Genomic DNA, 22,822 nt, shown 5'->3' with positions numbered 1-22,822 from the left:
AATCCTGTCCTGTCATTTTTATCTTTTTGGTCATAAAATACGGTAAAAACGGGCATGTTGCAAATGGTGATTAATTATGATTAATTAATTTGAAAACTGTGATTAATTTGATTACAATTTGTAATCATTTGACAGCCGTATTTAGTATATCTACGTTGGATTGGTTTTAGGCGTTTTAGAAAACTAAAAATACCAAAATGGCCCCCCACGTCCTTTGACGCCCCTGCGTTGGCCTCTTACATTTTATTTTGTCGCTGTGTAGCTGTGTTTGATATGAAAATGGCTTTTGTAGTGGTATGTGTTTTATTTGTGTCCTTAAATATTTGAAATGTGCAAATGAGAGGCTCACATTCACAGTGCCTTGCAAGATGGAATGAAGTCATACTAATGGAGCGTATCCCAGGACAGAGGAGCTTTTTGGCATTCATGGAGGTTGCCAGCCGTATTTGAATATGAATATTGAATGAAAATGCTCTCGTTTCCTTTCCTGTGTTTTTTCCCTTCTCTCTAATGTCTTATCTTCACTCTAGATCTCGGACGCCCTCATCAAGCGGGTGACGTCGTCTCAGGACCAGTGGGTCAAAGGTAACTTGGAAGCCAAGGTCGGCCCCGAATTCCATCTCACCCTCAACACCGACTCGCTGCTCCAGACCATCCTGCAGCTGGACTTCTGCCAGGGCAAAGGTAAAGTGGACCTTTCAAACTCGCCTTTTACGCTTTTTGCACTAATACTACCATCACGCTCACAGGACAGATTTAAAGCACCAAAATGCCGTAGCAATCAGGTACTGCAACATTAAATATCGATAATCCTGCCCTGTGTAGCATCTTGGTGCACGCGTTAAGACATTTCACTATGAGGATTTTGCCATTTGCAGTGTAAATAATACCCTTAATGACTTGGAAGTGCATGGTAATAATAATTATACTTAAAAGGGTCCCAGACATGATTCTACATTGTTCCATTTTTGAAAGCAAATGGTAAATTCATAAAAATTCCATTTGTAGTTGATGGCGCCAGCCATGACGTGCTCCCTGTCACAGTTCAGCCTCATTTCCGGAAGTGACGCCATCGAGGTGATATCACTCAGGTAAACAAACATGGCGGCGTGCGAGACAGAGGATGTTTACAGTGATTATAGCAAAGATTTGAGCGATGTGTCAATAGTTTTGGAGGAGCAATAAACATTTGGAGATGAAATCGAGAACTTGCAGAACATGGACTTAAACCTTAAGGCCTTGAAAACACAAAATGGTAAGTAAATTACTCTGGAGTTGCTTATCCTTCAATTATTATTTTAAATCTGCTTAATGAGCGTTAAGGGCTTTTTATAGCCTCTTTGATTGTATATTTTGTCGCCGCCCCCCACAGTACACATGTGGCTGTGAAAAGATGTTTATATAATATGCAAAATGCTTTGCAGCCTTGTCGCTATCATGGAATAGTGTTTAGACATCATGTAGACAAGACGTGACTTACTCTCTTGTGCCAACTTTGAAGTGTTGATCGTTCTTGTTTTTTTTCCTGTGTACTGGCGGAATAGCATCCTTTTTCAAAATGCGTTTATATACCTTCATAGCAGTCATCAGTGAAATGATCACTGCAAAGAACAGAACTCAAAGTGGGCATCCATCTGTCTCTCGTTCTCTGCACTTGTTGTCTTAAGACTTCCTCTTTTGGACAGGAAAACAAACTTACTCGGATACTACAAACATCCAGCAGCAACACAACATTTTGGGATGACTATTATTTTGATTAAAAATATACTGAAACAAGTTGACCATTAGGCCTGTCACGATAATCGATTCATCTAACAATTTAAAAAAAACAAAGTCGGCAACTTTGCCGGCCTTGATAAATTGACATGTGCATGTACGCATGTTTGTTTTCCTCGTCTCTCTGTACCACACAGGCTGGATGACAAGAGGCTTCACTCTGCATGTGTCTGTGCGCATTGGTTCTATAGTGGAATGAACTGAAAGAACCCTCCAGTCCGCCTTTGGACAAGAAATGAAACCTTTCAATACGGTTGAAAAGCCAACATTTGTGGAAATGTTAGAAATGTTTGACAGGCAGTTGGAATTGCCAGGGAGAACGTGCATGTGCTTGTCACAAATAGCAATTCCTCAACCGTATGACCGAGTGAAAGAAGACGTGTTGAAGGACATAGGAAACACTGCATTTCACTCCGCCACCAGATATGTGGCCCAGCTCAAATATGACCCCCTACACTTGTTCAACAATGCACTACGCAACTGCATGTGCATGTGTGTGGTTTTGATTGTAGTGTTTTTTTTTCTTAACAGAGACAGGGTCTATTTTTTTTGTCATGACTGATTTTTATTTAATTGCAATTTTTGCTAAAAGTGACTCTTTCATTGAGTTATTTTTCGTCTTTTTTTGTTTCGTTTATTTAAAAGCTCTTTACATTCCATTTCCAATGTTAAATACTCTTGAGAAATTAAAATGATTGCTCTTGATACAATGTGCTCTCATTGTTATAATTATTATGCCATTTAAATCCTGAAAAAATGGTCTCAAAAAATTATCGACAATAATTTGTAGGACAATTATCGTCCAGCAAAATTTCTTATCGTGACAGGCCTATCGACCATCTACCTCGGGAAGCGTTTGTTTACTCTGCTTTAGCTGAGAGGTGTCACCCTGATGGCGTCACTTCCGGAAATGAAGCTGAACTGCGAGAGCGAGCTCGTCGTGGCCGGTGCTATCAACTATAAATGTCATTTTCGCAAATTTACTGTTTGCTTTTAAAAAATGGAACAATGTAGAATTACAAACAATATATTAGATATTTAAGCAAAGTTGATAAATCATGTCAGGGACCCTTTAAAGAAAAAGTGCACTTTTTTGGAAATGTTGCCCATCATCCACAATCCTTACGTGAGACACAAACACACGTCTCTCTTTTGTATGTGTTCTAAAGATATAAAAACAGGTAAAAAGAGGCAGGTAATTAATGCACGTAATGGGACACACCTATCCCGCCTAGAAAGGCGGCTATTTCACAAAGCAACATAGAGAGAGCGTTTGCTATCACTAATGGCAGACTTCGTGAGAGCCGACGATGACTATTTTGAACTTTATGCTACATTTATTTTTTCTTTGTAGGCGGAATAGGTGTGTCCCATTAAGTGCATTGTTAGCTGCCTCATGCTAGCTGTTTTTATCTTTTTAGAAATGACAGACGTTTCACATAAGGATTGCGGACGATGGGCAAAATTCCCCCAAAAAGTGCACTTTTCCTTTAAAGCATATTCCACTACGACTGCCAGCGCCAGAGATGAAATTCATCGCTGTGTAATTAAATGTTACATAATAAGAGACCTGGCAGTGATAATGCACCAGGTTGATTGTAGGCTAAAAATGCCTCCCATTTTCTTTCAAAAAAGAACACTTGGTTGACTTAATCACGCTGCCAAATGCAGGCTCGCAATATTTAAGACCATGTTGTGATTTACATTGCAAAAAGAACATTTTAAATATGGATATTATGTTATCAACTGGTGAGAGACTGGTGTCCAAAGTCCAAAAGTATAATTAACCACGGCCCGCATTAGAACATTACAAAGGAAAATGGATTTGTGCCACACTAAATACATCAAATAAAGTGGAACCACCGTTTTCATCATTCATTTGTTCCAAAAGGATCAAGGACAAAAAGCGAAACATGCAAAAACTGAGGCAATTTTTACAACTTTCTTTGGCCCCGTGGCGAGTCATTTAGCAGTCACACTGCAGTTTTTTCGCTATCTTTAATTCTTCCAAATAAGTCTTAGTAACGATAGCTCAATTTGAATAGCAGGAAGAATGATACACAGCTGCGAGGACTCGTCTTCTACATGAGTACAGGGCAAGTCCTTTGACCCAGCTTAGCCCCGCCTCGTATGGGGGTAGGCCATCCTGTCGCATGTCTATGTGTGACATAGCGGGATGGAGCCGGTCAATACTAAGTGTGCCAAAGGTTGTGATAAAGGATAAGATAAGGCCAAAAGCAACTGATACAGATAGAGTGGATAGACGAGTCTGCTCCGGTCACGCTATCTAACGTGTGCCAAGACAGGCCTATGTGTAACTACATCTAACACACTCAACAATAAAAATGGAAGGAAAACGTTTGGACACCCCTGTGGTAAGAGTTGCTGCAGTGGAGTCCTCTGTAGGTAAACACACGGTGGGAACGCCGATGCTGACACTAACTGAGGCTGTTAAGAAGAAGCTGATGCACTTCAGGGACTTGTAAGTGATGCATGTTGATCGTGATGTGTGCCATTAAGACGTGGTATTTCCAGATGTGCAGGAGAGCCCCTTATTGAAACAAATGCAGCAGGCAGCAGCAGGCAGTGGTGAGGCTGACAGCGAGACAGAAAGCCCAGGAGGTATTTGAGAGAGCCTACATGTTATAGAAATCCTCTGTTCTCCGTTCCTTTCCCCAAACTGACTTGGCCACTCCCTTCCAGTCAGTCCTTTATCAATCACTCCCCCTCCGGAAGCCATCCCGGTTGGAAATATGCCCGTCTTGCTACCACCTACGCATGGATTTGTTATTTTTAAGCTCCTCTTCAATCAATGAATTCAAGATGGCACTTCCTACCCTGGAAGGCACCAAAAAGATCCTCCAGTAATGCAATTTATAGCCTCAAGTTGTTGTCTGTTCAGCTTTTAACCATTGAAATGTGGATCCAAAAAGGACTCTTTTACCAGAAATAGCAAACAAACTGTCATGGTTGCAACAACACACAACTACCTTGGCTATAAATGCTAATGTTATCCTTAAAGCCTGAAAGGAAACGTGCACTTTATTTTAGAATTTTGCCCATCATCCACAATCCTTATGTGAGACATTAACACACGTCTTTCTCTTTCATGTGCGTTCTAAAGATACAAAAACAGATAAAAAGAGGCAGCTAAGAATGCACGTAATGAGACGGAGCTATTCCGCCCACAAAGCCTTCTGAAAAAAGCAAACTAAACCAAAAAGCGACAACAAGGCTCCATAATTCCATAATGTGACCTGCATATTAACCAAGCTACAGCGACATTGTTATTATTGTTACTAACATTGTTATGCCCAAGAACTACATTACTTGTGTAGTGACACCTCGCCACACCACACCGGCTAGCTACTAGCTACGCTCGCTCACAATGCCTCAGGCCACCAGCGAAAGGTAACGCTACATATTGGAGATGCCGCCACTGCCGCTGTGTTATTGAGTTTGTTAAGTTAACGCTAGGTGTAGCGTTGCTTTCTATGTTGCTATGTGAAATCAATGCACCCAGGAAGGAAGTTCCCAAAATAGTGTAAGTATTCCATGTTATCATGAATGTACCTGTTACTACATGCTCACAGCAGGGATAGAAAACCATAAAACCTTGTTGGAGCTTTTTGGAGGTGTTTTAATAGCAGACTTTCTAGGAGGAAAATGTGTGTCCCATTACGTGCATTCTTAGCTGCCTCTTTTTACCTGTTTTTATGTCTTTAGAACGCACAGAAAAGAGAAAGACATGTGTGTTCATGTCTCACATAAGGATTGTGGGTGATGGGCCACAGTCCAAAAAAAGTGCACTGTTCCTTTAAATATCCAAATACAGGAGGTCCTCAGTATACGTACTAGGTCCGTTCCTACAACAGCGATGAAAGTCAAATTTTAGTGTAAGTCCTAACTTATACTGTACCGAAATGAACACCTAAGTCACTCAAACTGTATACACAACACATGAAGGACATACACAGTACACACAAAAAGATTAAATACAAGAATTAAAAGTAATAAAAAAAAATAGAGTGTGGTTGTCACTGGTAAGGGCGTTGCAAGGAAGGGAGACAGGCTAAGTAGGAGGAGGAGTCTCAATAACGACAGCATTACACTGCTTAGTTATCACTGTCCATTTCATAGGAGCAGACCCCATCTTTATCCCTCATGACGGTCGCAGTGTTTGAGCGGCTTGCATGGAGCATGCAGCCGATGCCGACTGGCCTTTCTCCACTTTGAGCATCACTTTCACTTTCCTTTTTTTTGACGCACTTCTACAAGAAGAGTCTGCCTCACGCTGGGGACACATAATGAAGGGGCAAAGTTAACTAAAAAGAAAAAAGGGACTTTGCCCCTCGTCAGTGTAGCAAAGTGTGACTGTGTATTATTCCGCCGCACGCACAGAACTAGTTGTTTTTCTTTTTGTACAGTATTAATAATGGATGGCAGTGCGTCCTAACCACCAAACGTCGTAGCACGAGGACCACCTGACTGTCTGTCTTGACTGCTGCCTTCTCCCCTCCCTGTGTCTGTGTGGTCGTTTGGGTCCCCATACAACATGACATGTTTCTTAGAAACATGTCACTTTCTTATGCAAGCATGAAAAATACCCCAATGGGAATTCATAAGTATGACATAAAAAGCCAGACGTATGAGATAAAATGTCTAAATTACAAGATAATAAGTCATAATTATGACATAAAGTCAAGAAGGTTATTATTATGAGGACAAAAAACTAAATTATGAGAAAAAAATAAAAACTAAGAGATTAAAAAAGACAATTATGAGATAAGAAAATCATAAACATAACATAAAAATTCGAGATTCATTCACTTTCTATGCTGCTTATCCTCACTAGGGTTGTGGGGGTATGCTGGAGCCTATCCCAGCTGACTTTTGGGCAAGAGGCGGGGGTACGCCTTGGACTGGTTGCCAGCCAATTGCAATATCGCAAATCGCAAGTCTAAATTACAAGATAAAAAGTCATAATTTTGAGATAAAAAGTCTAAATTACGAGATGAAAAAAGCCTAAATTATGAGATAAAAAGTCTAAATTACGAGAAGTAAATTTTGAGATTAAAATGCTAAATTATGAGATAAAAAGTCTAAATTACAAGAAGTAAATTTTGAGATAAAAATGCTAAATTATGAGCTAAGTCATAATTATTAGATAAAAAGTCAAAATTACGAGATTTAAAAAAAAGTCTAAATTACAAGAAGCAAATTTTAAGATAAAAGGCAATTATGAGATAAAAAGTCAAAATTACAAGATAAAAAGTCAAAATTACAAGATTTAAAAAAAGTCTAAATTGAGATTAAAAAAATCTAAATTACGAGATTAGTCAATTTTGAGATAGTCAAAATTACGAGATGAAAAAAAGTCTAAGTTATGAGATAAAAAATCTAAATTACGAGAAGTAAGTTTTGAGATAAAAAGTCAATTATAAGATAGGTCAAAATTACGAGATAAAAAGTCAAAATTACAAGATAAAAAAGTCAAAATTATGAGATAAAAAAAATCAAAATTATGAGATAAAAAGTCGAAATTACGAGATAAAAAAAGTCTACAAGATTAAAAAAAGTCTAAATTATGAGATAAGAAGTCTAAATTACGAGATAAAAAGTCATAATGAGATCAAAACTCAATACGAAAGTGGAAATGAAGAGATAGGCCTACATGCATTCTTCAGCCTTTGTCACATGGCACTCGGCACATGCGCACATTGTATCTCATAATGATGCCTTTTTATTTCATAATTATGATTTACAATTGGGATATTTGTTTTCTTGCAGTGGTGGAAACGACCCTCCATAGTTTGTTCTGGCGTAATTGGACAACTAGAGTTGAAAAGGATGATATCCGACAACCTTTGTCGTGGACTCTTACAAGATGTGGTATAAGCCACCACTGATTTCCAATGTTTGCCACATGAATGAACCTGGATCCTGATTCCTTGAAACCTTTTTTTTTTTTTTTTTTTTAATAATCCGCTTGATCCACACTAAAGCTCCTGTACCGTTTTGTTGAAAGACAATCCAGGGGATGGGATCAAGCCCTCTGCCTTTGATCTGTCCCGTCCATTTCCTCTAATATGCTTACATTCTACTGATTATCTCAGTGGAGACCGGACCCTCAGTGCCGCCGGCACCCCTCCTGCAGCTGGAGAAGTGCTGCAGCAGGAACAACAGTGCCACCCTGGCCTGGAGGGTAACTGCGGCACAAGCCAATCCCATCGAAGGCTACATACTGGAGCTGGATGACGGCAACGGAGGACAGTACAGGGTTTGTATGACACGCAGACACACACTCAAATCAAACACTCTAAAATGTACTATTATTATGCTGTAAAGGAACGTTACGCACACACTGAAACACAGACTATGAACATACTGTAGTATTATACGTAATGCAGCTGGTTGTGTGTGTGCACACGCACAGGAGGTTTACGTGGGGAAGGAGACGGTGTGCACGGTGGATGGACTCCACTTCAACAGCTCCTATAACACCAGAGTGAAGGCCTACAGCGCCATCGGAGTGGGACCGTACAGCAAGACGGTGGTGCTCAAGACTTCTGACGGTATGAAGTCTCTGCTGCCTTCGGGGGGTCACAATCACTCAAACTACAGACAAACTACTTAACAATTGGGATGGAGTTAACTAAGATGATGGGCTCACAAGAAAGTAGTGGGAAATTGTTTTCTTTCTTGCATGTACGGAATAGGAAGCAGTTTTGTTGCCATGGCGCTCGCTAAGCCAACACGCATCATAAGTCCTTCTTTCTCTGTGAGACTATAAGAGGCCTGGATGCACCGGAGAAGGGGGGTTCTCACACACACACACACACACACACACACACACACAGACTGCAGCAAGGGAGCTTCGTGAGGAGCAATGTCTGGTAATGTACTGGAAGTTAGGAGGAAAAAAGATGATTACAAAGCCAAATGCCACAGCCCCCGTGTGGCTATATTTATGATGAGCAAAGTGAACCCGAATTTGTCTCATCTCGTCCTATCTCGTGCATCGCCTCGTCTCATGAGTTGGGTGTCTCGTGACTCCCCTGGTAGATGTGAATCTTACATTATAAAATAAAGAATCCAATTGTATAAAATGTCAACTGTCAAGTCTTGCGATACGTGGTGCCTGTCTCTACAATCTATTCATCTAAGGCATATGTGTCAAACTCAGGCCCGGGGGACATATCTGGCCCCTGCTGCAATTTCATCCGGCCCGTGGAACTATTTAAAAATAGAACTGAGTTGGCCCGCCTCACGGACCTTATCAAACAAAGTGCTTACAGCGATCAGCGTAAAAAGCGATTCCTCCGTTAGAAACTACACCTCTGGTATTTAAATTTTAAAAGTGTAAACAATATTGTACATAGCACGAAATTCACAACCATTCTTAATAATAAGGGTGCCAGATTCAGACCAAAGTCAAAATAATTAAAAATCAACAATCACTTGATTGAAATGAACTGCTACGCCAAAGCAACCATAGCAACCATAGGATATTTCAAGCAGGAATAAATGGACACAAAAAGCACATTTCCCCCACACCCACATAAAAAAAAAGTCCATCCACACGAGTGAAGTTTAAAAAAAATGTATGTCCACATAAAAACACTTCACCAGCTGTCACGTGCATTTTGTCCCAACCTGAAAACGCAGTCACAGGGCTGCATGATATTGCATGTTCCAATCCCGGCACTGCACGTGCAGGGAACTGAGATAAAAGGTGTGTAGGCTGCTTACTTATCTAGTCGTCAGTGCTAATGAGACATTTTCTCCAAATCTGACCATTATTACTATTTTTTCAACCTGGATTATTGGGTCATGTCCTGTCGTGTTTCAAACTTCAAACGAGCATCTGTGTGATGCATTCACCAGCTCCAGCTTCCCTGTGAGCCTCCGGAGCATAAGCAGTGAAGGTGAATGGATGTGATGTGTTGCGTACTAATCGTCCAGCCTGTGTGTGATGACTGATGACGAAGCGCTTCCGTCCTCAGGCCCAATCACGAAATGTGTCTCTGACGCTCGCGCCCACATCGTGAGTCCTTCCCGCGGCAAAATATTCCCACTAGATGGCTCATTGATTCATGGCAAGCGCCAGACTCTTGATTTCACTTCTCCCCAAACAGTGCAAGTAGGCAGTGATTCTGCATCATGACGACTGTGTGTTTCTTTCCTCCCACAGTGGCTTGGTTTGCCTTTGATCCCACCTCAGCGCACCGGGACATTGTGCTGTCCAACGAGAACCAGACGGTGTCATGTAACAGCTACGACGATCGTGTGGTGCTGGGGACCGCCGCCTTCTCCAAGGTGACCACCAAGAGGATATATGCTAGCAAGCAGTGTTACGACAACACGCCGTAATCCTTTCCATCTTAGGGCGTCCACTACTGGGAGGTTTGTATCGACCGCTACGACAACCACCCGGACCCCGCCTTTGGCATAGCCAGGATCAACACCATGAAGGACATGATGCTGGGCAAGGACGACAAGGCCTGGGCCATGTATGTGGACAACAACCGCTCCTGGTTCATGCACAACAACTCACATACCAACAGGTATGTACTGCTTAGTACTCGGGATGCAAATCTCTTTGTGACGGTTGATTCCATACGCATCTTGGGCTATTATTTTATTCAAAAATAATATAGTTAGAAATCCCCCAGTTTTTGCATATTTAGATTCAAGATTCAAGATTCAAGAGTTTTATTGTCATGTGCATGGTAAAACAGCAGTTATACCATGCAATGAAAATCTTATTCTGTTCATACTCCCAAGAAAAGAAAGGAAACACAAGAAAGAATAAGAACATAAGAAACATAAACACATAAACATATATACCAATAAATTAAGCAACAACAACAGAAGAGACATTAATACAAGCAAATAATACAAATAAATAAATAAATAAATAAATTTATGTTGTTTCTTGCCAGTGGCGACTTGTCCCACTTTGTTCACTGGTCCTTGAACGCACCATTGAGTTGGCCTTGTCCCACACAGCACAAATAGACTACTATACTGTATTTTTACCCTTTTTCTTTCACCTCATATTTGCTCCCAAATGCTGATACTATGTGGGAATGCATAACGGTAAGATTTCATGACCTTATTGAGTGCTAATGTGCAAATCTGTTCGGTACACAACCTCTCTGAAAAACAAAGTCCAGGCTGGTACTGGTGGAGGGTGGCTCTGTATTCGTTAAGTGTTTTTAATTTGATGTTGCTCCTGTCTTAGTTTTACACCATGCATAATAAATGAGATCAATTTGCTCGCTATAATGTACATATGTTTTGCAGATGTGTTGACCATCTGCCCACACTAACTAGCGCGCTGCTGATGCTAGCGCTGTGATGTGTGTTCAGGCCTTCCATCTTCCCAAACTAGAAGATGATGTTGTGATGAAGAAGCAGAGCTGATGAGGCAAACCAGTTGAACAAAGACAACTTTATTACAACTAGAGCGCATCGTGACAGGTCGGCCACCCTGTGAGAAGGCTAGGTCAGATCAGAAGTTAGGTTTTGCAAACCATTACGTCAACCTGCTGTCTCGGGGTTGGGCTCTTTCCTTACATGGTAAAGACACATGTTGTTTTGATGTTAACCAACAACTGTCACGTCTATTGAATCATGGCACCAATCAGTCTAGCATCTTTGAGACTTTGGGCCTTTTCCCCAAACATTGCCCACATCTGGAAAGCCTGAAAAAGGAGCAGGGGCCTCACTAAAACCCTATAGTGGGTCTCATGGGACCCTCTTCCCAGAGGTCACTCTTTGTGTCTATGTGAGGTTTTATTGCACCGGATTTACTATGCTGTCTAAAACTGATAGAATATTGCTTACTATTCACGCTGCTGGTAGAACTCATCAGTAGAACCTCACATACCTGGAACACATTTGGAGTTCTACAACACATACAAGATAATGCTGTCATTAAACCACCAGACACTACCGCTGCTAATGCTGTTTACATCCATTCTGGTCTTCAGTCGAGCTACGCTTCACCGGCAGCCCAGGCTCTCACGTTGTTTAAGAGACGGACTGTCGGTTGCTAGTCTTGCGATACCTGGTGCATGTCTCTACAATCCATTCATCTATGGCTGATTCTTATCCATCCAGGAGGCTGATGCAGATGCAGCCGTATCTCTCGCTTGTCAAACCAGATATCCGGTCGAATAGCTTTATCCTTCACAACCCTACTTAGTGCAGTTTGGGTAAAATGGTTCCCACAAAGAAGCATTCAGTTGATTTTTGTACGTTTTGTGTGCACAGGGCAGAGGGAGGCATCACTAAGGGCTCAACCGTGGGCGTCCTCCTGGACCTTACCAAGCACACACTGACCTTCTTCATCAACAAGGAACAACACGGGCCGACTGCCTTTGAGAGCCTGGACGGGGTCTTCATGCCCGCCGTCAGCCTCAACAGAAACGTGCAGGTTCTCGGCTTCACTGGCCATTTTATGACGGGATTCATGCTAGACGAAAGCAGCCTGGTCTAATCGTTAACTTCTGTCTCGCTACAGGTGACCTTATCAACAGGTCTGGAGTTGCCGAAAAACCGCAAACAATAGGCGACTGGTGCGAAAGATTTCAACAACACTGTCCTCTACAGGTTCCCCTCAGCGTGTATGCTCCGTTATTTAGGTGTCAGAGACTTCCCCAAAGAGATTCTTGTTGATTTAACTTCCTTTCTAACACTACCACTCAGACTTGATCGTTTCCCCTGAATGTGGACTAGCAAAACGGCAAGCAGAGAGCAGACTCTACTATTGTCAGGAGTTCAAGAGGCGACTGGGGTTGTTGCAGCCATGACATACTGAGTGCAACTGCAGCAGCACTGTCACTTTGGATTGAGCATGGAAGTGTCATCATCCGTTGTTGCAGCCCAGGTAGCAGAAAGACCGTTTCGAAGTTGTTTCAGTCGCTTGGCAAAAGTTAATCCTTCTTTATAGGCTTTGTCCTCGGTGACCTTTGTTTACTTTACTGCATCACGGCTGTCTACACTTACGTCTCTTAAAGTGCTCATGACACCAAAGCACGTTAATCTTATTTTCGCCTTGAAAAATAACATTGAAAGGCATATTTCCTGTGTTAGATGTGTGCTCCAATGTTGAAATATTTACCATTTTTGTACACTTTTCGTCACTTTTTCCGGGACTGGAGGAGGAGGAGGAGGAGGAGGAGTGGCGTTTACACCAGAATTTCCCACCCGGAAGCTCTCATCCACTGCAATGCTTTCGCCGCTGTTACGGTCTAGTTCTGGATGAACTTGTGTTGTTTGTTATATATTTTGATATCATGCCCGCTTGTTGAGTTGAAGGATTTGTTGGAACCCTCGAGGAGATGGAGTGAGCTTGTTCGCATTTCCAAAGACACCATTCGCCTCATCAGATGATTGGCAAATTTCGTGGGACAAATGTTTCCATACTGCCCCGCAGATGGAAATAAAGTAAAAAGACGGAGTTTGGAAAAGCGTGCCAAGGTGGCAGTAAGTCAATCCAAACTTCTTGTACCATTTCTCAATTGGAAGCAGTCTAGTACTCATGGTGGCTAATGCAGTGCTAATTCCTATCTGGTTTGTTATGACGTGCTAGCTTAGTGGTTAATGTGCTATCTGTTGTAGCGCGCAACAGTACTGTAAATTCAAAACGTTGTCTCTGATTGCAGCGTCACTACAAATCTTAAAATAATAATATTGGTTTTCATGGGAAATTGCTTGCTAAACGCCGATTGTCTATGGTTTTTTAGCTCTGTGCGGTGTGCTAAGAGTTAGCTGGTAGTCGTCAGTGGCTATCACTGCCAGTAAAACATATCGTAGTCCTCACAACACAATATTAGCCAATGTTGTTATTGTTGTCAATATGTCACACATTCATGGCTGTGCTTCTTTGCAACTGGTTGCCGGTGTCACCCGTAAGTGTCCTAGACCTGAATTGTTAGCAAAACATGGATTGCAGTTACTCATCTTTCTAGCCTGTTTTGCAGTCCATGCGTCAGTTTCAGTAAGTAAATCCATATTTTTTGACTACATCTATTCTCGGAATCTTAGTATAATAGTATGGGCTTTCTCTTCACGTCACATACGCTGGCTATCGCAAGCTCGCGCCGCCCGGCACTTTACATTCACTTAGCCGATCAAACGCCCCAGCAAGCGCCAACCGCCGGAACGAATGCCCCACAGAACATCCACACTGGAACTGTGGCATTCTGCTTAGAAACGATCACTTTTCTGCTTTCATGCATATTAGCGTTTGTTGCTAACTGCCAGCTAGCACTCAGTGTATTCAATCACTACGTACAGTAGCTAGCCACGTACTGTACTAAAACGCTGAAAAGCTGACGGAAGGCTCACTCTTTCTCTTCATTTGACTATACAACCAATGTGCTCAGATACAAGCAGAGTGAACCCTCTTGTTATCCAGCCTGTGTGCTACAGCGAGACGAGGAAATGGAACGAGCATACGTACATGTCAATTTATCGACGCAACAAAATGATCAGACTATTTTTCTCTATCGTTTGATTGATCGTTTTATCGATTATCGTGACAGGCCTAGCTGAAGCATGTGTTTTCATCTGGTTCCCGAAGCGTGTTCTGGTCATGACGTGAAAGCCAAGATGGTGTCGGTTCCGAAAAGTTGAAGGGGGCCGTGTCAAAATCACCCCTTCAAGTCACTCGTATTCCATAGTTGTTCATCAGCAGTTTGACAAAAATGTTTTATTAAGTGAATACAGTCGGCCCTCTTTTATGCCGGTTAACTGGTCCCAGACCAGACTGCGATAAGTGAATTTCGAAAGTAGGAAATAGGATTCAATATTAATAAACAGAATATTTTTGTAGTGAGAGCACAGAAAACCTGTTTATGATATTCTAAATGCAGTTTTATTTTTTTATCATTATTAGAGCCCTGTAGACATGAAATAACACCCCTATAGTCATCTTTACACTCCTGTTATTCTTTGTTTACATCACATTGCTCAGGCTATGGGATCAATGCAGGGACATTACAGATGGCCGTTGCTAACATAGCAAGCTGCCCAACTAACTAGTTAGCCTCTCCAATGTACTTATTATAAACTTAAGTGTTTCCACAGGAGTGGGCAGGAAGGACAAAGAAGCCAAAAACTTACCACTTCCACACGGAGTACAGTCTCAGCCATGGCACGTCCGTCTCAGCCATGGCATGTTGGCTCGGTACCGCTGGCTCAGTAGCCACTCTCCATGCAGTGTGAAAGCTAACTGATGCCGAGTGACCAGTGTAGAATACTACGTATAACTTGTCTTTCAATGTTTTTGGACTAATAATAGGCCATAGTCAATCATGAAACAGCCATCATTTATTACTTTTTTGGGGGCAAAACTGCGATATAGTGAGTGGCAACTGTCCTTTCATTTTGTGATTGTTTTTTGTGTCATAAGCACTTCAGGTTTTTCTTAAAAAGGCAGTTTTGCGACACACCAGAAGCTTGACGGTTAGCTTAGCTTCATTTAGCATGAGGATGACAGATGAGCCGTGTGTTTAGTTTAAACTACTCGCTATTGATTATCCATTACCAAAGCAGGTACTACAAGGTACTATTTCCAGCCAGTCAAGTTACAAAGTGTGCTGAGCTGACACCAGATCCGTTTCCTTGCTGCCCTCAGTCTCCTCCTGAATAACATCTGTTGCCCTGCTGTGGTAAACACAAGACATGTTTGTCACCCTCCTTTGTTGTCGTTTATGAGCGTGGATAGACTGATTGACCGCGTGAAATGAGACAGTTTAAGCTTAATCAGTCAAAGAAGAAACATAGGCAAAACAACAGTCATGCTAGAGAAGAGAAGTAACAAGACAGAGCATCTCAAACAGAATCACAAATGTCTTCAGCGTGAGGGGATGAAGCAGAAAAAGCAAAGGAACTGAGCTTTTTTTGTTGTCTCTGGAGACACAAAGTGAATATTTTATATGTAATGTCTGGGAGAAGAGTGAGCTTTCTCTCATGGTAATTTTATAGCATTCTCCTCTTTTAGTTTCTCTGAGTGTTGCCTTCAAACAACAAGAAGTGGCATCGGGTAAACACGCTGCCATGAACGATCACTGTGACCAACTTAGCTCATTATCAAGATTCATATTGAGAAATAGGAGAAACTATTAAAACAGGAAGGCGCTGGGAAAGAATGGTAGTTTCCCAACAAACGGCCTATAATATTACAAGACGCTGCCCTGCCAAACAGATTCAAGTGCTGTTATCCCAGTGCACTAATGGGTTGAAGTCTTACAATGCGGGCCGTGTGTTTGGGACAAATGCAAATAATACAAAAATGAATGCAAATGATGTGCAATGTGAAGCATGAACTGAGCATCAATCTTCTCAAGCTGCATTGAAAATAGTTTGTGCATTTATTGTGTTGTTTACTGCCAACTGCTGTGAAAACTCGCCCTCTGCTGTCCGACGGAGGAATCACGACTCCGAGTCAGGCGGCATAAAATGTGACGAAGCCATCGCTGTACACTCACATCTTCTACATACATTTTAGAGACGCACGGTATCTTTTCCAAACCGATAACGATAACTTTTTAAAATGTACTTGAAAAAAAATTGATTTAAGTGTAGTTTGTGCACACCTGGAGGTAAGAAGGACTGAAACAAATTAGGATTTGACCAACTGTACCTGTTGATTTGTCTTCCTCGGAAAGTGAATGTTTGTTTCCAAGTGAGCTCAGGGGAAGTTACAACAGGCTGTTAACATCACAGGCAGGGGAAAAAAAGGAGCGCTTGAATTGCTCACCCACACAGTACAGGTAGTCTCGCCTCATTTGAGTGTTCTTTTGAAATTATTGGTTATCGGAGCTATTTTTTAATGTTATTGCATTTATCGGTATGATGCCATAAATCCCTCATATCGGTCCAATAATTATCGTGCACCCCCAATACATATATCAATATATTATATTTGCTTTTTTTAATATTTATATATATATATAATTTAAATCAACACTATGATGGTCAAACATTGGAATATAAACTATGATTTAGTAAGTCCATTAAAAACCACACAGGTCACACACGTTGACTTCTTGCAGGTGTCCGTGCAGTGTATTATTTGCTGAGCGGGGCTGAATGTGATCTGCCAGATACCACCTTCATTAAAGGGCTTACGACATCACGTCTCCAAACTTTACAAACAGCTCCGACTCAAGAACAGCCCATAATATGCTGATTTGACATGTTGACTGTGGTGTGGATGCTACATAATTAACGTGGAGTCATTGTGCAGCATGTCCCTTTTACCTCACACCTGCCCACCCGTGAATGTCTTAAACTTGACATATATGTATTATTTATGTTATGGTGCTTGGGGTGGGGAGATGGTGCATGTCACTGCTATCTAACTTTAAAAGTCATTTATTTAGCAAGTATGTACATATATTTATGAATACTTGTTTGTTTGTTGTTATAAAGTTGCTGCTGTTGATATTGATGACTTTCTTTTTAACCAAGTGATGTAAATAAGGAGCTCAATTAGCATTTACTGTATGTTCATTCTTTGAAGGAAAACTGTACTTTTGTTTTTTTGGAAATTTAGCCCATCAACAACAATCATTCTGTGAGACATGAACACGTGTCTCTCTTTTCTGTGAGTTGTAAAGGTATCAAAACAGATAAAAAGAGGCAGGTAATTAATGCACATAATGGGACACACATGAAAGTCCGCTATTAAAACACCTCCAAAAAGCTCCAACAAGGTTTTATGGTTTTCTATCCATGCTGTGAGCATGTAGTAACAGGTACATTCATGATAACATGGAATACTTACAGTATTTTGGGAACTTCCTTCCTGGGTGCATTGATTTCACAGAGCAACGTAGAAAGGAACGCTACACCTAGCGTTAACTTTTCCACACTCATAAACAAAAGCACAGCGGCAGTGGCGGCAGCTCCAATATGTAGCGTTACCTTTCTCTGGTGGCCTGATATAATATAATCTAATATGCAGGTGACATTATGGAAATGCAGCTTTTTGGAGGTTTTTTCGGAAAGCTTTATCGGTGGAATAGGTGCGTCCCATTACGTGTATTCTCACCTGCCTCTTTTTATATCTTTAGAATGCACAGAACAGAGAAAGATGTGTGTTTATGTGTAAGGATTGTGGATGATGGGCAGAAGCCCAAAAAAAATTGCACTTTTCCTATAAACAACCTCCCCCCCTTCAGCCCTCCACCCTTCTTGCCAAGCTGTGAATGTTTTGTACGACTACATGGTTTCTATATGAGCATCATTTAATGAACAAACACCGTGCGTGCACGCACACGCACACACACGTTTTCTTTTTGGTCCTTTGTAAAACAGAAATAAATGACCTGTGATGACAAACGTGTCTGTCGTGGTGCACTGACATCACCTCCAATGTCCATGATAAAGCTTGAAACAGCATCCACTGTGGAATAGGAGTCCACACATAATGTTCGTTGAGTCTTTAGCATGTTAGTCACACTTGTTTGTCTCCATTTTCCATATTGTGATGATGATTCATCAGAGCCATAGATTCATCATAGCCACTGAGGTGAGTGTATTTAAAAACAGATGAGGGGTAAAACGAGCTTGAGTCTGGATGTCAGGCTCCCACTGTGACGTGTATCCAGTGTTCCCCCCCCATTGTTGTCCGTGTCAGATGCCATCTCACCTGGGTTTAGGTGAGTGGCGGGGCGTTTACGCCATCATCGTCCTAATGAGATGTTTCACACAGTCACGCTAGTCACAGCAGGGTGAACGTGTCTGTTGTTCTTCCTCTCCGTGACCAACACTGGACAAACATGTCAACAACTTGTGACGTCTCCCGAATGGGGCGTTAGACCACGATGTGCAGAAGCCCCGCCCCTCCAATGGCGTTAACCCGCCGTGACATACCCACCTTATTTGCCTCCCCTTTTGCCCTTGATGGTCTGGATCTCCTTGGGGCTGAGGATCAGCATGCCATTTTTGAAGCGGCCCACCTGTCCCGTGGGAGCCGACGAAGAACCCGATGTGGTCTTCTTGTCCCTGCTGGAGATGGACGCATATGTATGTTTGATTTAGCCAATGAGATTGACTGGTTTCTGTCAACAACGGATGTACTACTGCACTTTAGGATATGTTCCCATGACAACCAAGTAGATAAATGCTGTAATATGCACGCCAAGCCAGTCATTGGCAATGTCACTGAACAGAAACATGATGCACACAAACTGGAGGTTTTTGCTGTTTTTAAAGAGACGGCAATGCCAAAACGACAAAAGGCCTGGGGAGCTCCAAACACTGTAATGTGCATGCCAGGCCCACAGGTGGCGATGCCACTTTGTACATACACAACAATGAAGTTAAAATGGTCTTGTGTAAACATTACGTGTACAGTAAACCCTCATTTATGGCGTTTCATTGCTTCCAGACCCGACTGTGATAAGTGAATTTCCACAAAGTAGGATTCCTTCTTTATAAATGGAACATTTTCACATTAATGTCATAGAAAACTTTACCATCTAGACATGAAATAACACCCCTATTGTCACCTTTACATTCGTATTACCTAATAAAATAGACATAATCAGAGAAAATAAGACATTTAAGACAGTTTACGTTGGAGGGGAGCAGAATTGTTGGTGGACAGGAAGTGGTGTTGGGGGTGCAGAGTTGAGCTGCAACAGTAACCCGTGTTATGATTATGATTATTGTTATGTTATTACGCCTGTTGTGAGATCATTTAAGCCTGCCATAAAAGCCGGTTGTCCAAGTCTGGTGCTTCAGTGGTCAATTACTGACACCTAGTGACCAACGCAGAATATTACATTCACAGGTTGGGGATCTTAATTGGCTTACGCTGTATTTTTATTTTGCTTCATTTAGCCATTTTGATACTTGAAAAGGCTTAATTTGGGCAAAAATTACGTACAATTTGAAAATACTGTAAGAATGCCACTTTTATTTTGTAATGTAAGATCAATATCTACATTAACAAACATGAACCGTAGAATTGAATTGTTGTTTTTCAAAATATATCGTTTTTTAATCTTTTCGTAACCTGTGTATCTAGATTTGAATCGAGTCGTCTGTCGTAAAGAGATTTACATCCCTACTCGGGATGCTGCGATCGTTCGGCCACCGACCGGTATTGATTTCTGTGAAAACCACGTGATCAGCGCATGCTGATAAATGCCTTTCAACGGCGATCACAAAAGCAGATAACCTCTGGCTCGTACTTTTGCAGCCTAGTTGTTTAGATATTTGAGCTGTCGCAAGAAAAAAAGGAAAAGTTATGGCTGAAATGTATCTTTTCACAAAAAGCTGTTTTTTTCCCTTTTCTAGTCTCAAACTGATATTTTCCTGAAACTTGCCTATCTTTTACTGCTGATTACTAAAGAACGGAAAAAGGTAGAAACAAACTTTTTTTTCCTGATGAAAGATGGGAGTCTAACCTTTCTTTTGGTAGGTTCTATCTTTACATAGCCAACAATGGCTGGGATTGAATGAGTTAAAGAAGGCGTCTCATCCTCCGTAAGTTTCACCAGTGATATATGTTCTCTTGAAAACGTAGGTTTTTGTCTAAATGAAGATGATTTTACGGTTCCCTTTTCTGTATCATATAGCCAATAGCAGGGGTGCAGCCAGGAAATCTAGGCCCAAAGAAAACAAAAACTCATTTTGGGGCTCCGTTTTTTCATTTTTTAATAATGCCCTATTTTTGGGCCCCCATGGCAGTCAGAGGACCTTTGACTTGTCCTAACTTTCCCCACTTATAAGGCACCCTTGGCCAATAGCACTCATCATGAACAAAATTGAAAAATTGACACTTTATGTGATCGGTATCAGACGATTTCACTCATGGATGATCGGTATCGGCATTGGCAGCTTAAAACCCTGATCGGAGCATCCCTAATTTATACAGTATCTTACAAAACTGGCACTACAAGGTAAAACAGTGCTCGCAATCATTTCAATTCTTTAAAATGTCTAAGGAGTGAAATTATTTACACACCTTTGACTCTTCTTTTTTCTCTTCAGATCCTGCAGAGCAAAAAAACGAACAAAAACAAGTGAATAACGTGAATTTAACTGTCATTTTTGGACTGCTTGAGGGTCTTACCGGCTGGGCCTCCTCTCTCGCCTTCTTCTTCTTGTCTTTTATTTGCTGCTGCAGCACCTTGTAGTTGACGTAGTCCTTTGTTGGGGGCTGAGCGGGACAGCAGGACCAACCACAATGAGCCAGGTCACAATTTTAGCAAGGACAGTAGATCATTGCAAAAAAACAAAAAAAACAAACCCGGCAGTAATTGATTTTTAAAAAATGTAAAAAAACAGACTTATTTTTTTAACAGTGGCACATGTTTACAAATGATCGCGAGCTTATGGTAAATGAGATGTGTTTTCTGCTGGTGTAATTTCGGAGGAGAAAAAAATGGTCTTACTAAAAGTCGGCAAAATTGCGGGGCCGTGAATGCTGAATGGCGGATGTGCGGGGATCCGCTCGACACACTATTTATCTATACGTCACTCAGGTGTTCTTACATGGGCTCCCAACATGATGGCACGCTCCTGCTCAAAAACACGCTGTTGCTCCTTTTTGTAGCCCGTGATTCCGAAGCGATGCACCTCCAGGCGAGCCTAACACAAGCACACAAAATCACAACCGAAAACACAGCGTTAAACCTGAGAAAAAGCTGTTACCTTCTCCAAATCCAGATCACCATGTGGACCAATTTGCTTCTTCTCTGATGTCTGTGGCAGCTGGACGCGACGCCAGCCAAAGGTGACCAAGATGGCAGGAGATGAACAGAGAAAAAACATATTTAACACCAGTAGGGCAGCCACTGGGAAGGCGGAAGGAAGTAAATAAACCTACAGACGTGCCATCAGCTGCTGGGCTCTCTTTAGTCTTTTTTTTTTTCTTTGAAGGATCCTGGAAGGTCACAACCTCAACCTGCCTTACTGGCTTGATGGTAGCGTCACACTGTACAGTGTTGTTCATCTCTGAGGGATGTTCCTCTACGACACCGCAGACATTTACATCACCTTCTGGCACCTCCTCTTCCTCGCAACTTTTTTGCTTTTTCTTCCTAGTTTTCGATCTGGTTCCACTTCCTGCAGAAACGATGACAGACACACAACACTTCTTATTCCAGTCTTCTAATTTATTTTTTTAGTATGGTGATTAAGTGGACACTATTAGAGGTATTAGGTTAAAACTATATTTGTATTGCTTAAGGCAGTTCTTGCATTGGCTATCGTTGGCGTATCTAATATTGTGGCAGGCGGGTGGCCAATCTTAACCACAACGGTTAGCTGTTTGCAATTAGCCACCATCCATCGTCCATTGACTTTGAGTCAGAACACATAGCCTTGCTAGTTAGCTAGGGAAGCTGTTCTATCTTCCCGTATTTAAAAGACAAATAGTTTCGTTAACTACATGTAGACATTTTGCAACAGTTACACTATCTTATTAGTGACAGAAATGATACAGAAGGTAGCCAACAAGCTAGTTACACTTACCAAAGTCGTACAATGTGTCCAAAACTTGCTCCAGAAACACACAGTCGTCGTCCTTGTTCACTTTGGGATTCATTTCAAGTTAAATGCTCCAGCAGGTTTACATGAACTGTGGACGGAGGCGATAGTCTTTTAGGATGACAACAAATGTAACTGGAGCGCACGTGTGCTACGGTGTGCTACCTAGAAATGGTCGAGTATTGACCGAGTCGTTCGTAGTTCACGAGTGTTTTTTACTGAACCGGGACTCGCGAGTAGTCGTCTCTGTTAACGCGTTCACTTACCCTGCTGCCAACTGCCACTAGCTAAATATGCATAATAAGGAACGCTGGTAACATTGCAGTCAATGTGCAACTGTTACTCTAACTGCGTTTGTATGAATCAGCCCCGTGGAAAAAGCAACAGAATAACCATCTCAATGAGGTGTTTGCTTTACTGAGTGACTTTAGTGAGTGACTCATAGTAGAAGAAATCCAGTCAGTAGAATAGTAGAATCGAATCACTAGAAGGAATCGCGTGCATGATGGCGACGTCGTCGCAA

The 22,822-nt window shown here is 41.7% G+C and overlaps 2 protein-coding genes across 7 annotated transcripts in view; one reads left to right on the top strand and one right to left on the bottom strand.

Moving 5' to 3' along the window:
- LOC129171878 (tripartite motif-containing protein 67) overlaps positions 1–18,700 on the top strand; it is a 48,805-nt gene extending 30,105 nt beyond the window's left edge. Inside the window, exons 5-12 of one of the 3 annotated variants that reach the window (XM_054760950.1) lie at positions 531–684; positions 4,312–4,398; positions 7,893–8,056; positions 8,213–8,351; positions 9,971–10,095; positions 10,165–10,343; positions 12,058–12,220; positions 12,308–18,700. In XM_054760950.1, the coding sequence (XP_054616925.1) occupies positions 531–684; positions 4,312–4,398; positions 7,893–8,056; positions 8,213–8,351; positions 9,971–10,095; positions 10,165–10,343; positions 12,058–12,220; positions 12,308–12,355 (1,059 nt within the window). In that variant the 3' untranslated portion in view covers positions 12,356–18,700. Of the gene's footprint in view, positions 1–530; positions 685–4,311; positions 4,399–7,892; positions 8,057–8,212; positions 8,352–8,495; positions 9,941–9,970; positions 10,096–10,164; positions 10,344–12,057; positions 12,221–12,307 lie in introns of those variants that run through there. The other 2 variants (XM_054760951.1, XM_054760953.1) reach the window with 2 other exon arrangements.
- On the bottom strand, positions 18,027–22,746 carry c19h1orf131 (chromosome 19 C1orf131 homolog). 4 transcript variants are annotated; one of them, XM_054760957.1, is made up of 9 exons: positions 22,465–22,746; positions 22,285–22,390; positions 21,638–21,876; positions 21,463–21,522; positions 21,304–21,399; positions 20,882–20,968; positions 20,774–20,802; positions 18,677–18,807; positions 18,027–18,568 (listed from the first exon to the last, which is right to left on the bottom strand). In XM_054760957.1, exons 2-8 carry the CDS (start codon positions 22,355–22,357, stop codon positions 18,678–18,680), a joined length of 714 nt encoding a protein of 237 aa, XP_054616932.1. In that variant the 5' UTR covers positions 22,358–22,390; positions 22,465–22,746; the 3' UTR covers positions 18,027–18,568; position 18,677. The 4 variants fall into 4 exon arrangements, with proteins under 4 accessions (XP_054616932.1, XP_054616930.1, XP_054616933.1 ...); XM_054760955.1 differs by having other exon boundaries at positions 22,285–22,496; XM_054760958.1 differs by lacking the exon at positions 21,304–21,399 and having other exon boundaries at positions 22,285–22,497.
- Between the last annotated feature and the right edge of the window lie 76 nt (positions 22,747–22,822).

This window comes from Dunckerocampus dactyliophorus, chromosome 19, assembly GCF_027744805.1.
Source record: "Dunckerocampus dactyliophorus isolate RoL2022-P2 chromosome 19, RoL_Ddac_1.1, whole genome shotgun sequence".
Taxonomy (NCBI): Eukaryota; Metazoa; Chordata; class Actinopteri; order Syngnathiformes; family Syngnathidae; genus Dunckerocampus; species Dunckerocampus dactyliophorus.
This window is presented reverse-complemented; position numbering and strand designations above follow the sequence as displayed.